The 12483-nt window shown below is 43.8% G+C and overlaps 1 protein-coding gene across 2 annotated transcripts in view; it reads left to right on the plus strand.

Annotated features, from left to right (window-relative positions):
• SORCS2 (sortilin related VPS10 domain containing receptor 2) overlaps window positions 1-12483 on the plus strand; it is a 131117-nt gene that overhangs the window by 69338 nt on the left and 49296 nt on the right. For both annotated transcript variants that reach the window (XM_060278152.1, XM_035103573.2), the window contains exons 6-8: window positions 6906-6970; window positions 8882-9000; window positions 10329-10418. In XM_060278152.1, the coding sequence (XP_060134135.1) occupies window positions 6906-6970; window positions 8882-9000; window positions 10329-10418 (274 nt within the window). The remainder of the gene's footprint in view (window positions 1-6905; window positions 6971-8881; window positions 9001-10328; window positions 10419-12483) is intronic.

Here is a 12483-nt window from a genome sequence, read left to right on the forward strand (position 1 = left end):
GAACGCTTCAGTTTATGAACAGACTTCCGGAACCAATTGTGTTCATAAACCGAGGTACCACTGTATTGACTTTGTATGTTCTGTGATGTACAGCTTTCAGTCTTTAATATTATTCGAAACATTGTACTTCCATATAGCCTTCTATTCTGCTTATACCTCATTTGCCTTTGTTCTTCTGTGTTCTTTATAGAGATAAATAATTAAAATAAAAGTAAAGAAAATGCACAGTGTGGAATGCTGGACATTTAGTAAAAAAAACCACAGCCCATAAATTAAGCATACTCTGTTGTGAAGATCAAGTTATTTGCTTTCTCTCCAAGTAACTCAAAGTGCCAGAAGACATTAGCCTTTCATGCTAATTAGAGCAGACTGCTTATTCAGTACACTTTTTTAAAATAAAAGTAATCCCCAATAGATCAGTATGTAGCAGCAGCAGCAGCAGCAGCAGCAGCAGCAACAACTTCTTTTGAGCTAGTTGTTTTATTGTACTTATGAATAATGCTGTTTTGACTGGATGATCGAGCAGTGGTAATAAATCTTGACTCCATTTATGTGTTTGGGAAGCTCAAGGTTAGCTGATTTCCTGGCTTGGTGCAGAAGGACAAATGGAAGAAAATTCTCTAGGGCCATCTGTGATGTTAGTGAGGGTTTAGGTTGTTATTCAAAGGATGACATTTCTGAAATCTCTTGGATCAGATACATAAGAGTGAATGCCTCGTGGGAGGGGGGTAATTAGAAAATAACAATTACACAGATATGACAGATTCTGTCTGGTTATAAAGCTTCCTTTGTGCAGCATGAAGAGTTTACAAGAACTAAATCTGCACAAGAACTAAATTTGCTCACACTGCTAGGAATCAAGTGTTGACTAGAGGCAAGAAAAAGTTGGCCAGAATCTCTTAAGGGTTGTTTTGGGTATAATACAGCCTTGGTGGCTAAATGTGGATTTTGGAGGCAACCCAATTATCCAATAAAGCCTGCTGCATGAAATGGGAATGTCAGGGGATTGTTGCGGCTACTCCCGAGTAAACATGCTCCAGTCTGCTCTGTCTTTAAGGGTTTTATTGTGCATACTATTTACAGTGCAGAGATAACAGAAAACATGACCTCCTAGTCACTCGCAGAATCCGGCAATGGTGCCCTTCTGCTTCTGGGCCAGCATAAAAGCTTGGGCACCCCGAAACGCCGCCCTCTAACCCTGTGTTTGGGTGTGTGCCTCAATATGGGCGCCAGAAGAGGCTGTGCTCCCTCTTCTACTTGTTGGCTGGAGCGGTGCAGGGCTCTGATGCCTCGTTGAGCCTTCCCTCCTCCATTCCGTTTCCCCCTGACCCACTGCTACCACTCTTGCTGGGCGAAGTGCTGGTCAGGATGATGCGGGGAGGCTCCCTGTAGGGAGTCCCCCTGACAGGGAACAAATGGTCCCACCACGAAAGTGGTATTTTAGATTTTTCTTGACACATATTCTCTGTGTTAGGAGTTAGTACAGAATAATAGAGTTGCCAATTTAACACCCTTAATTTCCTCAAGACTTTAGGGATGATTAATAATAATAATAATAAATTTTTACTTATACCCCGCCCTCCCCAGTCAAAACTGGGCTCAGGGCAGCTGACACCAATATAATTACAATAAAACGTAAAAGAAAAAAACAATTAATTAAAATATGAGTTAAAATACAGTTTAAAATTATTTTTTTTAAAGTAGCCCACAAATCGAAACCCTAAGGGGGCGGGAAATAGGGGTCAGACTGAGTCCAACCCAAAGGCCAGGCGGAACAGCTCCGTCTTGCAGGCCCTGCGGAAAGATGTCAAATCCTGCAGGGCCCTGGTCTCCTGTGACAGAGCATTCCACCAATTCGGGGCCAATACTGAAAAGGCCCTGGCCCTAGTTGAGGCCAATCTAGCCACCTTATGGCTCAGGATCTCCAAAGTGTTATTATTTGTGGACCTTAAGGTCCTCCGCGGGGCATACCACAAGAGGCAGTCCCATAGGTACAAGGGTCCTAAGCCACATAGGGCTTTAAAGGTGATTGTATGTACATCTATTAATTTGATATGCTATTGACTTTGTTTGTTTGTTTGTTAAAATTAGTTAACTTCCCATTAGAATTACCCACAATGGTATATAAAATTAAAAAATTAAAAAATTCCTTCCAGTAGCACCTTAGAGACCAACTAAGTTTGTCATTGGTATGAGCTATCGTGCGCATGCACACTTCTTCAGATGGCATACACACGAAAGCTCATATCAATGACAAACTTAGTTGGTCTCTAAGGTTCTGGTTCACCAGAAGCAGCTTTGTCATGCTGGCCACATGACCCGGAAGCCGTCTGTGGACAAACGCCAGCTCCCTCAGCCTATAGAGCGAGATGAGCGCCGCAACCCCAGAGTCGGACACGATGGTCAGGGCCCCCTTTACCTTTACCTTTAAGGTGCTACTGGAAGGAATTTTTAAATTTTATTTCGACTACGGCAGACCAACACGGCTACCTACCTGTAACCACAATGGTATGCAAGAGTAAAAAAATAGGTATACAAAGAAATAAGAAATGAGACTGCCTACGAACACCCAGACAGGAATAACAAAAGCAGAGCATCATAACTAAAAGCAGACTCACCATGTTCAAATAAGAACTCAAAAAATTGTAGAATGGAAACAGTGTAACCTGACATTCAAAACTGAATAATGATATTGGTTAGTTGCCAATGCTGCCATTCTGCTCACGCATCAGACTTCTGCTCACACACCAGTGCTTCCCCCTACTCTTCTTTCCCCTGTACACCCTCAAAATCTGCTGCAGATGTTTTGTGGGGTGGGGTGGGCCAGCAGAGGAGAGAAAGGGCAAGTCCTGTTCTCATGAAGCACTGGATGCAACCTGCTGCCTGGTAGGCTTCTCCAGGAAAATTTCCTTGCTGCAGATCTACCCTGACAAAGAGAGCAGAAGCTTTCCAGACAATTCTCCATAAGGTGGACTGAGCCAAGGGGATTAAGAGCTTTAGACATCGTATTCAGCACATTGATTTGAATTTTGTAACGGTTACACTTGCTGAAAATAATCAGAAATGACTATTAGAAATAATTGTGTGTTGCTTTCAAATTTATTTCCTGGTTTTGTTATTTTGAAAACAAATGCAATTACTTTTTGGAAAAGGAAGGATTATGTAGAAAGGAAAGAATAAATGTCATGAAGAGAAGGCTGCATTGACAAGCTTTATTTCAGAGCCTATTTCTTTTCCGCTGTGGTTCAACTTCCACTAACACATATGCCGTTGGTCTTGCTATCTGCTCTGATTGAAACAAACAATTATGTCATAGTGAAGGGGTGGGGCTTTACTGCCCTGAACTGCCTGTGTAGTATTTGTTGTTGTTGTTTAGTCGTTTAGTCGTGTCCGACTCTTCGTGACCCCATGGACCAGAGCACGCCAGGCACTCCTGTCTTGCACTGCCTCCCGCAGTTTGGTCAGACTCATGTTCGTAGCTTCGAGAACACTGTCCAACCATCTCTGTCGTCCCCTTCTCCTAGTGCCCTCAATCTTTCCCAACATCAGGGTCTTTTCCAGGGAGTCTTCTCTTCTCATGAGGTGGCCAAAGTATTGGAGCCTCAGCTTCACGACCTGTCCTTCCAGGGAGCACTCAGGGCTGATTTCCTTCAGAATGGATAGGTTTGATCTTCTTGCAGTCCATGGGACTCTCAAGAGTCTCCTCCAGCACCATAATTCAAAAGCATCAATTCTTCGGCGATCAGCCTTCTTTATGGTCCAGCTCTCACTTCCATACATCACTACTGGGAAAACCATAGCTTTAACTATACGGACCTTTGTAGGCAAGGTGATGTCTCTGCTTTTTAAGATGCTGTCTAGGTTTGTCATTGCTTTTCTCCCAAGAAGCAGGCGTCTTTTAATTTCGTGACTGCTGTCACCATCTGCAGTGATCAAGGAGCCCAAGAAGGTAAAATCTCTCACTGCCTCCATTTCTTCCCCTTCTATTTGCCAGGAGGTGATGGGACCAGTGACCATGATCTTGGTTTTTTTGATGTTGAGCTTCAGACCATATTTTGCGCTCTCCTCTTTCACCCTCATTAAAAGGTTCTTTAATTCCTCCTCACTTTCTGCCATCAAGGTTGTGTCATCTGCATATCTGAGGTTGTTGATCTTTCTTCCGGCAATCTTAATTCCGGCTTGGGATTCATTTGGTCCAGCCTTTCGCATGATGAATTCTGCATATAAGTTAAATAAGCAGGGAGACAATATACATCCTTGTCGTACTCCTTTCCCAATTTTGAACCAATCAGCTGTTCCATATCCAGTTCTAACTGTAGCTTCTTGTCCCTCATAGAGATTTCTCAGGAGACAGATGAGGTGATCAGGCACTCCCATTTCTTTAACTTGCCATAGTTTGCTGTGGTTGACACAGTCAAAGGCTTTTGCATAGTCAATGAAGCAGAAGTAGACGTTTTTCTGGAACTCTCTAGCTTTCTCCATAATCCAGCGCATGTTTGCTATTTGGTCTCTGGTTCCTCTGCCCCTTCGAAATCCAGCTTGCGCTTCTGGGAGTTCTCGGTCCACATACTGCCTAAGCCTGCCTTGTAGAATTTTAAGCATAACCTTGCTAGCGTGTGAAATGAGCGCAATTGTGCGGTAGTTGGGGCATTCTTTGGCATTGCCCTTCTTTGGAATTGGGATGTAGACTGATCACCTCCAATCCTCTGGCCATTGCTGAGTTTTCCAAACTTGCTGGCATATTGGGTGTAGCACCTTAACAGCATCATCTTTTAAAATTTAAAATAGTTCAGCTGGAATATCATCACTTCCACTGGCCTTGTTATTAGCAGTGCTTTCTAAGGCCCATTTGACTTCACTCTCCAAGATGTCTGGCTCAAGGTCAGCAACCACACTACCTGGGGTGTGCGAGACCTCCATATCTTTCTGGTATAATTCCTCTGTGTATTCTTGCCACCTCTTCTTGATGTCTTCTGCTTCTGTTAGGTCCTTACCACTTTTGTCCTTTATTATGGTAATCTTTGTTCGAAATGTTCCTTTCATATCTCCAATTTTCTTGAACAGATCTCTGGTTTTCCCCATTCTATTGTTTTCCTCTATTTCTTTGCATTGCTCATTTAAGAAGGCCCTCTTGTCTCTCCTTGCTATTTTTTTGAAGTCTGCATTCAATTTCCTGTATCTTTCCCTATCTCCCTTGCATTTTGCTTGCCTCCTCTCCCCCGCTATTTGTAAGGCCTCGTTGGACAGCCATTTTGCTTTCTTGCATTTCCTTTTCCTTGGGATGGTTTTCGTTGCTGCCTCCTGTATAATGTTACGAGCCTCCATCCATAGTTCTTCAGGCACTCTGTCCACCAAATCTAAATCCTTAAACCTGTTCCTCACTTCCACTGTGTATTCATAAGGGATTTGATTTAGATTGTATCTTACTGGCCCAGTGGTTTTTCCTACTTTCTTCAGTTTAAGCTGGAATTTTGCTATAAGAAGCTGATGATCTGAGTTACAGTCAGCTCCAGGTCTTGTTTTTGCTGACTGTATAGAGCTTCTCCATCTTTGGCTACAGAGAATATAATCAATCTTATTTCGATGCTGCCCATTTGGTGATATCCATGTGTAGAGTCGTCTCTTGTGTTGTTGGAAAAGAGTGTTTGTGATGACCAGCTTGTTCTCTTGACAGAACTCTATTAGCCTTTGCCCTGCTTCGTTTTGAACTCCAAGGCCAAACTTGCCAGTTGTTCCTTTTGTCTCTTGATTCCCTACTTTAGCATTCCAATTCCCTGTAATGAGAAGAACATCCTTCTTTGGTATCATTTCTAGAAGGTGTTGTAAGTCTTCATAGAATTGGTCAATTTCAGTTTCTTCAGCACCGGTAGTTGGTGCATAAACTTGGATTACTGTGATGTTAAAAGGTCTGCCTTGGATTCGTATCGAGATCATTCTGTCATTTTTGAGATTGCATCCCATTACAGCTTTTGCCACTCTTTTGTTGACTATGAGGGCCACTCCATTTCTTCTACGGGATTCTTGCCCACAGTAGTAGTCATCCGAACTGAATTCGCCCATTCCCTTCCATTTTAGTTCACTGATGCCCAGGATGTCAATATTTATTCTTGCCATCTCATTTTTGACCACATCCAGCTTACCATTATCGGTTCCTATGTAATATTTTTCTTTACAGCATCGGACTTTCCTTTCGCTTCCAGGCATATCCGCAACTGAGCAACCTTTCGGCTTTGGCCCAGCCGCTTCATCAGCTCTGAATCTACTTGTACTTGTCCTCCGCTCTTCCTCAGTAGCATGTTGGACGCCTTCCGACCTGAGGGGCTCATCTTCCAGCGTCATAACTTTTATATGCCTGTTGTCTTTGTCCATGGAGTTTTCTTGGCAGGGATACTGGAGTGGCTTGCCAGTTCCTTCTCCAGGTGGATCACGTTTAGTCAAAACTCTCCACTATGACCTGTCCATCTTGGGTGGCCCTGCATGGCATAGCTCATAGCTTCTCTGAGTTATTCAAGCCCCTTCGCCACGACAAGGCATTGATCCATGAAGGGGCCTGTGTATTATATGGGAATGCATTATTTTTGCTTGTGTGCACTCTGGGAATGTATGTGTTGCTTGCATGTAACCTACAGTGGAGTTTTAGGGATACTCTGGACTCCTATTTTTGTGTTTTTGACCTTTTACATTTTTTGAGATATTATACTTAAAAATCAGGAGGCAGAAAATATGGCGTCTTGCTTGATGTTGTGAGCAGTTGCATATAAATCCTTCTGTTTACCTGCTGCCCTGAGCTCCTTGGGGAGGAAGGGCAGGGCATAAATATAAGTAAGTAAGTAAGTAAGTAAGTAAGTAGGTACTCAAGGTCTGTAGCTGTCCTGCAATAAGTTTTGGTTTCATTATGCTCCCAGGACAGTTGATGGAGTTGATGAAGACCCTAATTTGGTTCACATGGAAGTTCGAGATCCCAGAGGAGGTAGGCATTGGGGAGGTGATCCCCATTTCCTGCTTTGTTTTATTTAGAAACACACTTTTCATATATCATGAATTTGTTTTACTTCTATTTATTGCTTTACTACTGTTGCTTTGCTACTACAATGGCTGGATGACCTGTCATTGTCAATGGAGTGAACCTGTGTTGATGGTTGTGGCTTTTCAGATGAGATAAGTCAAATCCTTGGCTGCAGATGTACTAGCTCACATGGCAAATATATATATATATATATATATATATATATATATATAGTGTGGGGCACAGAGTTCCCAGTGCAGGCCTTCTTTGTACACAATTACAGGTGAGGATACGCAAACGAGAATTAGGCTGGTGGAGGTTTCCACCAAGCAGTCCAGCCCAGCAAAGCTGAGCTCCATTAAGTATACTAACGTTGCCAGGCACCCAAGAGATGTGCAAGACCTCTGTGTTAGGAATGTTTCTGCATTACTGTAATGTAGAACTATAGGATGAATTTGAACTATAGGATGAATTTGGTCAAGCCACCATACTCTGCTTCATTGAAAAGGCTATAAAGATGGTGATCTGGTCTTGCTTTTAATAAGGAATATGTAATCCTAATTTTGAGTGAATGCTGAGCTAAGGTCAAGTTCATGTACTGAAATAATATGTGGATAGTGTCCTTCTTGGGCTATTTGGAGACCTGAGAAAGAGTTGCTTCCTTCTACCAGTGCTTAGAACAACCAGTTCAAGCAGAAGATGCTTCAGGAGCTGACTGTCCCCTCACCCATTGCTCCAAGAAAGGAAGAGTGGCCTTCCACTGCTGCTACTCAGTACCATCCATCTCCAGAAGATGTAGGCCATACTACACATAATGCTATTTAAAAAGCAATTAATTAAAATACAGATTAAAATACAATATTAAAATTTAAAATGCAGCCTCATTTTAGGTAAAGGGGCCCCTGACCATCAGGTCCAGTCGTGTCTGACCCTGGGGTTGCGGCACTCATCTCGCTCTATAGGCCGAGGGAGCAGGCGTTTGTCCGCAGACAGCTTCCAGGTCCTGAGGCCAGCATGACAAAGCTGCTTCTGGCGAACCAGAGCAGTGCACGGAAACGCCGTTTACCTTCCCGCCAGAGCGGTACCTATTTATCTACTTGCACTTTGACGTGCTTTCGAACTGCTAGGTGGGCAGGAGCTGGGACCGAGCAACGGGAGCTCACCCCGTTGCAGGGATTCGAACCGCCGACCTTCTGATCAGCAAACCCTAGACTCTGTGGTTTAACCCACAGCGCCACCTGGGTCCCAAGCCTCATTTTAAGTAGTCCATAAATCCAAACCATGAGGGGGGGGGAAACACAGGGGTCAGGCTAAGTCCAGCCCAAAGGCCAGGTGAAACAGCTCTGTCTTGCAGGCCCTGCGGAAAGATGACAAATCCCGCAGGGCCCTGGTCTCCTGTGAAAGAGGGTTCCACCAAGTTGGGGCCAATACTGAAAAGGCCCTGGCCCTAGTAGAGGCCAATCTAGCCACCTTATGGCTCAGGATCTGCAGAATATTGTTGTTTGTGGACCTTAAGGTCCTCCGCGGGGCATACCAGGAGAGGCGGTCACGTAGGTACAAGGGTCCCAAGCCGCATAGTTTGCCTCACAACTGGCAAATTTCTTTAAAAGGAGAACAGCAGCTGTCCAATAAGACAGGTACGGGGCGGCAAAGCAGTTCTAATGGGCTCCCATCCATCCCTCAGAATCCCTGACTTTTGGAGGAGGACTCCCACCCACATTTATATATCACTAGCTACTGGATGATAGATTTTGTGGCATGTGCATTTTCACAATAGGTCAACTTAAATCGCTTCAGGAAAAGAATGTTAGTAGTTTAAAATAGCGCTTCTGCTATTTATTTGCATGGTACCTAAATGTTTCCTGCCCTCTCTAGGCTTTCGCTACATGGCCTGCCAAATTCAGAACTGTTCCGATAAAACACCGAGAGCCCTCTTCATTGATAGCATTGACAAAAACTCATTGACGGTGCAGGATGACTACATATTCCTTCAGGTAATGCCACTCATGGAAGGTAAGTTACAAAAGTTTTAATGCAACCCTTAGCATATTTGCTCCCCCAGCGTGGGGCTTACTGGCTAGAAAGCTTCGGTTTGTAGTCTATGTGACATAAGGACCATCAGAACCAAAGTGGAAATTTATTACAAGGAACATCTTTTAAATGGCCACGTAACCCATTATGTTTCTTAGAAGATCTATGACAGGCAAAAGTGCTAATTCATCAACATTCAGCTTCTTTGGCCCCTTCTTTGGTTAAGGGGTCGCTTGCAGTCTATGAGAGGTCCCTCCAAAATAAGGCCTTTTCAGGTTAGGGACGAGGTAACAAAGGGTGGGAGACATTGGGGGGGGGGGGGAACGAGAGCAGAAATTTGAGTCAGGCCAAGCTAGGGTGGGGTTTGAAACCAAGTAAACCTGGTGTCAGGGTTGATTCAGATGCAAGTTAGTACTCAAGATGCAGAGACAAGCAGAAATGTTAGCTCTTTATTCATGAAAACAGCATACCAAGCAGCAATGCCTACAAACAAGATTGGCCCCCATGAAACAGTTGCCAGGACTGAAGGTCTTTGGCTTCTACTTCTCACTAAGTCTCCCCACCAGCCTGATGTCTCCTAAGCAGCCTTAACCCGTGTCGGGGAGGAGCCACCTGTGTTCTTTGTTATGCTGCACGCAAAGCTCTCCTTGGCCTTGGAGATAATGGGGATGGGAGCTTACTACAGGAGAAAAGACAGGCTCTGTGGAGGCACCTGCAGCCTCTGGGCCCTTCTCCTCTGCTCCGTGTCCTGAGTCTGCATTGATTTCTTTGCTCTTACTCAAGCCTGTTGCTCCTGCAGCATCCAACCCTTCTGCTCTGCTTCTTCCTCTGACTTGTCCTCAGTGTCTCACCACCACTCTCTGGGTTCTGAGCCTTCCTCCTCAGAGCCTTAGTGGGCCTCCCTAGTGGACTCCCCAGCTGGTGCCTCCCACCCCTCCTCTTCAACCAGCTAGTCCCTGATATTTGAGGCCTCCTTCAAGTGGAGCAATTCACATTTCAAGTCCCCACTTTTGAAAAGTCACTGCCACTCTACTCAGCAGGTCAAATTTCATATGGAAAGGAGAATTTGTCTTCAGAGAGTGAGAGTCTCTTTTGAAGCCACCAAGTGAATTCATGGTGGAAGCAAGATTTGAACTGAGAGCTTCTTGATTTGTACCAGCATTATGTTGAGAAGCTATATAGTGACATTGAAATTTCCAGTATTAATCATCAGTAATGAGCTTTGTTTCTTTAATAGTTAGAAACTGATGATACCCTTTATAAAATGGTACCAACCTTTTCTCTTTCACAGACATCATCAGTAAATCAAAGAAACTATTATGTGTCTCACCTTCGGAATGAATTTGTACAGATGAAATTGCCAAAGTATGCATTACCTAAGGTAATTATCCACAAAATTCCTGTCCCTTTTCTTAGCCCCAAATAGATTTGTTCTGTGCTTTGATAGAATTTCCCACTAATTCTTCCGTGCAAATGTTTAAATACAGGTACCTAGCGTCCTGGTAGCATGTGTTCGGAACATGTGCAACCATTGACATGTGCTTCGTTTTCGTCTCTGGGAGGGGTGGAACGGGGCAGGGCAGGCTTGTACACACACCCTTCTAAAAATTGTCCATTTTAGAGCCAGTTACCTGTCAGATCTCTGGCCAGCCTCATTAAGATTCGCTTTTACTGAGCTGCCTTTTCAAGCTATGCCCTCCACCACCCTGGATGGACAATACAACACAACAGAGTGAAGACACTCTGTATATGTGGGCAACCACAGTTGGAGGACATCTCCCACTACACACTGGAGCCCGGAGGCAATTTCTCACCCTACCACCCGTACAGGAAAGATGTTTCTCCCCAGCAGAGAAGATCCTATGACTTCTTAGCAATGTAAATGTTTCAATGACTCACCAAGTAGCCCTTATTGCTCTGGCGGCCAAAAAGATCAGAAAGACGACCCTGGACAAAATAGCATTGAAGGAAATGCAGAGATCTAAATAGACACTATTATTTGTGGTGCAGCATCCCTTTACATGTATTTATTTTTTATTCAGATTTGTCATGGCCAACGGCTAGTACAAAAGTTATTTACTTACACACCCTGTCGAAGCACTCAGTGTGTCAGAACGCAACCACCACGCAAACAGGGAGTTGCTTGTAGTTTACTTGCTCCAAACTGGTAGTTGTTCCACTTCACCCACAGCCCAACACTGAAATATCCTTATATGAAATTGTGGGGAATGTACCCCCACATTCTCCCTGTGTGTAATAGTCCCCTCAGAGCTTGAGGTCTAGATATCTGGAGGATCACCTACTTCAGTATCACCATGTTGTCCATGCTTTGGGATCTTCTTTGGAAGCCCTTCTCCATGGGCCCCCAGTTCCTGAGGTGAAGTGGATATAATCTGCAAAGAGGGCCTCCTCGGGTTGCTGCCGGACAGCCTGTTTATCAAACATTCACCCTGCAGGGACACTTGACAACGTTGACTACATATTGAGCATCCATTATTATTTGTATGTGGGTGTGTTAGACAATGTTGTGTCAAGCGAATGTTATCCCTGTGCATTTTCCAAATACTTTCATCAGAAAAATGTCCTCAACCTAAATTTGCTGGTTACAGGTAGGTAGCCGTGTTGGTCTGACATAGTCGAAACACAATAAAAAAATTCCTTCCAGCAGCACCTTAAAGACCAACTAAGTTTTTTTATTTTGGTATGAGCTAGAAGTGTGCATGCACACAAAAGCTCATACCAAAATAAAAAACTTAGTTGGTCTTTAAGGTGCTGCTGGAAGGAATTTTTTTTTTTTGTTTCAACTTAATTTGCTGGCATGTGATTGCATCCCACCACAAAAAAAGCAACAGTCTGGAAGAGCCCTCAGTTGTGGTGCTGTTTTTGGACGGGTCTCTCCATGAAGGCTTGTCCAGTGCCCACTCTTATGTCCCTTTGGAGGAAGGGAAAAACATTTTATTTTCTCAGGCTGCTACTATGCTGTTTTATTAAATTGTATTGCTTTAACCTTTGCTTATTATTTGCCCTGGAAATACTACAACAAAAGGATGGGATGTCAATTTGTAACTTAAATAAGTTCATTAATTCAGGTGTCACCATTGGGAATTAGTGTCAATTTGAGCTTTACCTACACATACCCAATCCTTTCTCAGTGTACCTATATATACCGTCTGTCTTCCTTGTGTTAAGGTCTAGTTCATCTTGCATTCGGTTCCTAAGCAAATGCCTCAGAAGTGGACATGCATCCTGGAAGACTTGCACTGAACTAGCACTAATGTGGAAGCACTGTTTGTTTGTGAAAAGTTGCATTTCTGCATGGGGAGTTATATACTGTATCCATTTGGTCATATCTGTGATGCTACCGCAATGAAGGGTCTGCATACTCACATCAAATCCCTGACTAAGATGGGAACCCTGGTTTGCATCTGCACAGCATGGATAAAGCT

This window comes from Zootoca vivipara, chromosome 8 (genome assembly GCF_963506605.1).
Source record: "Zootoca vivipara chromosome 8, rZooViv1.1, whole genome shotgun sequence".
NCBI classification, from domain to species: Eukaryota; Metazoa; Chordata; class Lepidosauria; order Squamata; family Lacertidae; genus Zootoca; species Zootoca vivipara.